This window comes from Nematolebias whitei, chromosome 17, assembly GCF_014905685.2.
Source record: "Nematolebias whitei isolate Nwh7 chromosome 17, NemWhi1, whole genome shotgun sequence".
In the NCBI taxonomy this organism is placed as follows: Eukaryota; Metazoa; Chordata; class Actinopteri; order Cyprinodontiformes; family Rivulidae; genus Nematolebias; species Nematolebias whitei.
Window position 1 is genome coordinate 30461448 of NC_056514.1, and position 6414 is coordinate 30467861.

General features: G+C 38.6%; 1 protein-coding gene across 1 annotated transcript in view; it reads right to left on the bottom strand.

The window, feature by feature from the left end:
- Positions 1-6414, bottom strand: part of LOC119424023 (zinc finger MIZ domain-containing protein 1) — a 132529-nt gene that overhangs the window by 32959 nt on the left and 93156 nt on the right. Inside the window, exon 4 of the mRNA XM_037691481.1 lies at positions 3503-3608. Coding sequence (XP_037547409.1) covers positions 3503-3608 — 106 coding nt within the window. The remainder of the gene's footprint in view (positions 1-3502; positions 3609-6414) is intronic.

Sequence of the window (6414 nt, forward strand, 5' to 3'; positions counted from 1 at the left end):
GGAGTTCAATAATTGTATATTATCATCCATATATTCATATTGATTCATAATTGTAATTTATTGTTTTTTAGGCTCTTCACCAATTCATTAATGGCCAAATTCATTATGAAGGGGAAAGAGAAACATGAGAAAAAGTCTCTGGAAATAACCAAGATTTATAGAGCAATTAAAGGTAAGCCCATATTTCCTGTTGACAAATGGAACGATTGGCTAAATATTTAGTTAGCAAATTAGATAATTATTTTGGAAATTAAATGTTAGGTTTGGAAATTAAATATTTAATTTGCACCTAAATTTATTTAGTTCACTAACTAAATATTTTACTTGCAAGTTAAGTAGTTTTGTAAACTAAATATTTAGCTTTTAAATTAAATATTTAATTTGGAACTATACATGTATGAAAAACATGGTGAAAATATGACTTTGAAAATAACTTTTTTCTCTAAACCAAAGTATTGCTGTTAATTTTTGTAACTTTACAAACGGCACCCCATAGATATGAAAAGGTTTGGTATCTCTAATGCATTTTGCAGCAAATTTGTAACTGATGTGCTCAAACTTGGCAGCATGACAGCTCAGTGGTTCGCACTGTTGTCTCACAGCAAGAAGGTCCTGGATTCAATCCCCGGTTGGACCTGGGGTCTTTCTGTGTGGAGTTTGCATGTTCTTCTGGTGCTTGCGTGGGTTTTCTCCGGGTACTCCGGTTTCCTCCCACAGATCAAAAACATGCATGTTAGGCTGGCTTCAGGCCCAGGCCTCCCTTGAAAATGACCTGTGATCTCGATGAGATTTTAAAAAGAAGAATGAGACTGAGCAGTTAGGAGAAGAAACTCCTGGGTTTTGGCCTAAACAATCTGTTAAACCAGTGGTTCTCAAACTGGGGTCCCCGGAAACCCGGAGGTCCGCGAGATGGTGCTTGGGAGTCTGCACTTTAACAAAAAAATTGATTTTTTTATTTTTTACAAGCACGTAGGTGTTTAACAACCTGTTAAAATACACCAAAATGCAGGAAATCACATCTACTTTACTCAAAATTTTCTGGGGGAGGACCCTGAGAACCCCCGCCCCACCCCCTATTTGTAATAATAATAATAATTTGAAGTGGCGATACATTTTTTTATGTTCATTATGTGAATAGGGAAAGTTTAAAAATGGTTTTTGATTATGTTCATTTTCTCAAAACTGTCATTTTTGGAAGTTGAAATTAAACATTTTGTTAACTAAGTGTGTGTTGAATGAAAATATACCCCTTGTTTAAAAGTATTAAAATTGTATTAACACTATTAAAGAACATGTCTTAGTATTTACAAATATTTCCATTGTATTTAAGAGACAAACTGAAGAAACTTATTTAATGAACATGAGGGTTATGAGGGGGTCCCTGAACCCAAAAAGTTTGAGAACCCCTGTGTTAAACAAATAATTGAGAGGCTTCAAATAGTCTTCTGCTCATCTATCTCCGGCGTTGGATGGCTGGCCTGTTCCTGCTATCCTCGCCCCACCATGTGACCTGCTCCCCTCCTCCGTCGCTCGGCAACAGCCCCGCTGGATGTCCGCGGAGCAGGTCCTGCCCCTGGGGCCCTGTGGGAGTGTCCTCTAAGAGCCGCCTCCCCTGGCGAGAGAGGACTTCTACAGTTTAAAGTCCTCGTCCACAGGGGCCTCCGTGCTCAAACTTCTTGGAGGAAGTCTAGAAATACTATCTGCATTTTTCACCAAATTCTCTCCTCTTAATATTCAAGTGTATGCTGCTACATAATTAACTTTGGGATACTGTTTGCACAATACTACTTTCAGCTTTTCAAATAACTATCGTTGCAAGGGAATTATTCAGAAGGAGATTCAACTGGCAGCTTATTTTAAGCTCACAAAAGCTCTGAGCTTTGATTCAGTATAAAACCAGAGTAAGAACTTTTCGGCTTTCTGAGTTAATTCCAGGCAGAATATAATTTCTGAATTATTGAAATCAAAGGCCACCTTTTATGTCAGAATTTTAAACTCAAACACGAGTTGTAGCCATTTTGGTGAAACCTTGAAAAATAAATACAACAAAGTTCAGTCAGGTCATCTGGACAATTTCTGATTTTGTTGAGACATTTCGTCCTTCATCCAAAGGACTTCATCAGGCTGAGGAGCCACAAACAAGCTCAGTCCCACAAGCAGCACACTTCCATAGTGGACCAACCAATTTGCTGTGAAAAGATGGTTTCTGAGGCCCGCCCTCTCCCCCATCAACTTCTCTGAGGCAGCCATAGCCAAAGTGGTTCAAAACAACAAAGTTCATGCTCAATAATCCAGGAAGAAGTGCAGTCAGGTCATCTGGGCAGTTTCTTTTTTAACTGAGACGTTTCATCCTTCATTCAAGAGACTTCATCAACAATTTGATGAAGTTGATGAACAGTGATGAAGTCCTTTGGATAAAGGACGAAACGTCTCAATAAAAAAATAAACCGTCCAGATGACCTGACTGAACTTTGTTGGATTTTTTACCTGGATTATTGAACATGAACTTTGATGTCTTGGAAAAACAAAGTTATGCACAATCTCATGTGATAGCAGGATATGTTGGGAACGACTTTTAGTTGCCTCCATTCCAAATTTTATCTCCAAATCAGTGAGATTTGCCAATTTATCAACCTTTTAGTGTTAATTAAAGATTTTACACAATGTGTGAGCTCAAAACAAGTGTGAGAGATCAGTCTCGGCTACTACCACTCCACATTTAAGCCAACATTAGTAAAATGGACTGATAGCTGCTTATAGGTTTTTCAGGTCAGTTTGCTGTGGGAGCCATCTTGACTCCATCTTGGGTTAACTCCAAAAAGATAATCAGTTGTAGATGTTTAATAATTGAATGATAATTTTCCAAAAGTTTTATTAAAATCCATTCAATGGTTCTTGAGACACACACAAACGCCAGAAAAAAACATTAAAAATATATTGAAAATAACAAAGATGTCATCTAAATTCTCACACAAAGCCATGAAAAACATCAAGCGCGAGCTAAAATTCAACCAATATGTGACTCTGACTTTCAGGTTCAGCGGGAGGGCCGAACACTCAGGAGCAATCGGAAAGCACGGATTTTCTCATAACTCGAGACAGGTGGAAACCACAAATCACAGACTGTAAAAGATCACAAAATATTTCTGTTATCGTTTGAGCTGCTGACAGGCTATATGTCTTCTACTTCACGGTGCTCCGGTGTGCTTTCCCCTCAACTTAAAAAAACAAAAATCCACATCTTTATCGACAATCCATCACTGTGAGCAGAAAGTCACCACAGGAAGTCCTCACCACTGATGACAAGTTTGTGTTCCATGTAACAAATAACTCATTTTCCTAAAACAAACAAGACTGTACTTTTCTTAGAGGACCTACATTCTAGCAGCGATGGTCGGGAGTTCTTAAAAAGCTGCCAAGAATGCAGATAGAAACTTTGAGCCCGAGCAGGCCAGCATGGCCAGATGGCCTGAGGCGGCGGTTGAGAAAACTCTGGCCTTACCTGCTGATTTTGGAGTGAACTTGTCTCTGTTGGCAGCGCAAACAGCCAGGAGCCGGTAGCCCAGGTCCAAGTCGAAGCCCTGCTGAGCTGCTACACGGCTGACCACCTGAACACACGGACAAGCATGCAGCACCGAGTCAGGACGATGGCAAAAATGCTGCTACAATTATCATTTTACTTTACATTACTACCAGATAAGTTAGTCAAAGCATTTCTAATATGGAAAACTAGACTTATTTTCTATAGAAATCTAGTGTAAATAAAGCATTTAGATTTTTTTGTTCTTGTTATCAGCTAATAACAGCTAGGGTTTGATATCACCTACTGCCTTCTGCTGAAAAACAAGTTATACCCATTTTGGTCAAACTTTAAAAGTTACATCATTGAGGTGTAAGATGATATGTGTTGGGGATGATTCTCAGCTTCTAACACAACATTTATCTCAATATCCATTAAATTGACCGAATTATAGCCCTTTTTGTGTTGGCTAATGTTGATTACCGTATTTTCTGAAGTACATGTCGCACCGCCCTATAAGTCGCATCAGTCCAAATATGTTTAATAAAGTAGAGGGAAAAACATAAATACATTGCTTTGCCGTATACGTCACATCTATTATGCGTCATCGCTGACGCATTGCGTGTTACGCATCACCACTGACAACCCGGAAATGTGGGCCGGTGTTGTGGCAAAAATTAATTGGCTGCCAAATGGCGGCCGTGGGAGTGTGCACGAGACTTTAACAAGAATTTAACAAGATTAACACCTAAAACAATTATTTGTTTGCTCGACATTATAGCAAAGTTGTGTCTCAGTCTAAGTTTTCCTTAATAAATGCGCTTCGACGGTCAAATCAGCTGCATTTCAAAAGCCGATACGCGGAATTAGGCGCGTGCATGGAAGGACTCGCTGTGCATTTCTTGGAAATTTAATAAGACAACCACTTAAAAACAATTATTTGTTTGCTTGAAATTATAGCAAAGTCTAACTTTTCCTTAATAAATGCACTTTGATGGTCAAATCAGCTGTATTTTAAAAAGCAGTCGCTGCCTCGGAGCTTCGAGAGCACGCTCTGAGGGAGGATATTAGGAAGGAGGAACGTTGTGCATTTTTTAGAAATTTAACAAGATTAACACCTAAAACAATTATTCGTTTGTTCGACATTTTAGCAAAGATGTGTCTCAGTTAAACTTTTACTTAATAAATGCACTTTAATGGTCAAATTAGCTGCATTTTGCTGGGGCGGCGCAGTGAAATGAAGCTTTGACGGTTGTTCCACATGAGCTGGATGAAGGTTGCAGTCTATGGCAAGCCGATTGTGTCATTAATAGCCACTTTTACCTATTACATGACAGAACGGCATGCCATAGTACTCGAGTGCCATCTAGCGGCTGAAAACGGTAGTGTTCAATATTTTCAGTCAGAATTAATAAAAACGGTCATATCTCAGCAAAAAATTGGTTTATAAATATGGGGAAAAATCCATAAATTTGTCGATATAGTGTATAAATAGCAGGGCATGCAAATTGTGCACACAAAAAAACGCGACTTATAGGTCGAAAAATATGGCAGTTGTGTTGAACATCTCCAGTTGGACTGGTTCTAAAATATAGTTGTTGTTGAACATCCAGTAATTATTTTCTGAGAGTTTCATTAAAATCAATCCAATGATTCATGACATATTTTGCTAACAGACAAACAGGATGACTCCTACTGTAAACGCTTAAAGCTCGACTAAGTTACAGTCATTCGTGTGGTTTTCAAGGTCGGTTAACTGAGGTGGCCATCTTGATTTGAGCTGAGTTGTCGAGTTAATGTATGGACCAAATGTGACACAAACAATACATTTTGTAGCTTATTGCTACACAAAACTGTTATTTTTTTATTATGACAAACTTGTGAACAGAAGCCGCCTCTCTGACCCATCTGAGGGCCCAACATTTTGCTTTACTGTGTTCCCGCAGTGACCTTTGGCAGCATTAAAGATCTACTTCAACCTAAATGATAGACATGCAACCAGTTTATAAGTTCCAGATGAGTCGGATGACAGCGAGATGAGAAAAATGAGGCCTCCCGAGCTGAGATGACCCACTGAGAGGAAACATTAAGAGAGGCATCACTGTGCTGTAGGAGGCGATGTAAATCACTGTTATGAGCCACACATTGCTTTAATTTAGCTATTATCAGCTAAAAAAAAAAAAGAGCCGAGTCATGCAGACCTTTAGGACACACTTGGACCAAAGCTTTATCGTGGCCACGATCGTGCTGTGTCACTTCAAGACAAGTCCTGCAGCTGCTGCTGCCTGCACCATGTCATTACCCTCAGTAAATATAGTGCTGACGTGACACCAGAACACACAACGTATATCTGAGCTTTATTTATAGGAATCTCCCCCATTAAAAAGGAAAAATATGACTTTAGCCGGTCTAATTAGAACCTAAACTAAAGCAGGATGTTTTGCTAAATTGTAATTTTAGTGGAAGAAGTTACAAAAAGTGGTTCTAATTCGAGGACTTTAATTGCACACAGAAAGTGCAGTTGTGGCAAGTTTACCCACCATAAGGTAAACACGTGCTGTACATCTTATACATTAGACCCATCCAAACCTTGATGAGCAGCTTTAAAGCTCACATGGATGTTTTTTTTTTTTTTTTTACTAAAGTGCACTATTTTATACAGCACTGAAGGTAAAATAAACTACTAGACTGTACATAGGATTTATTAGGATTTATCATTGGGTATATATGGCTTAACTCACGGGTGGGCAACATTTTTACCAGAGGACCAAATAAAGATATTTAGCAATCGAAGGGCCGCATTGAAAAAAAATCAATCAATCAATCAATCAATCAATCAATCAATCAATCTATCTATCTATCTATCTATCTATCTATCTATCTATCTATCTATC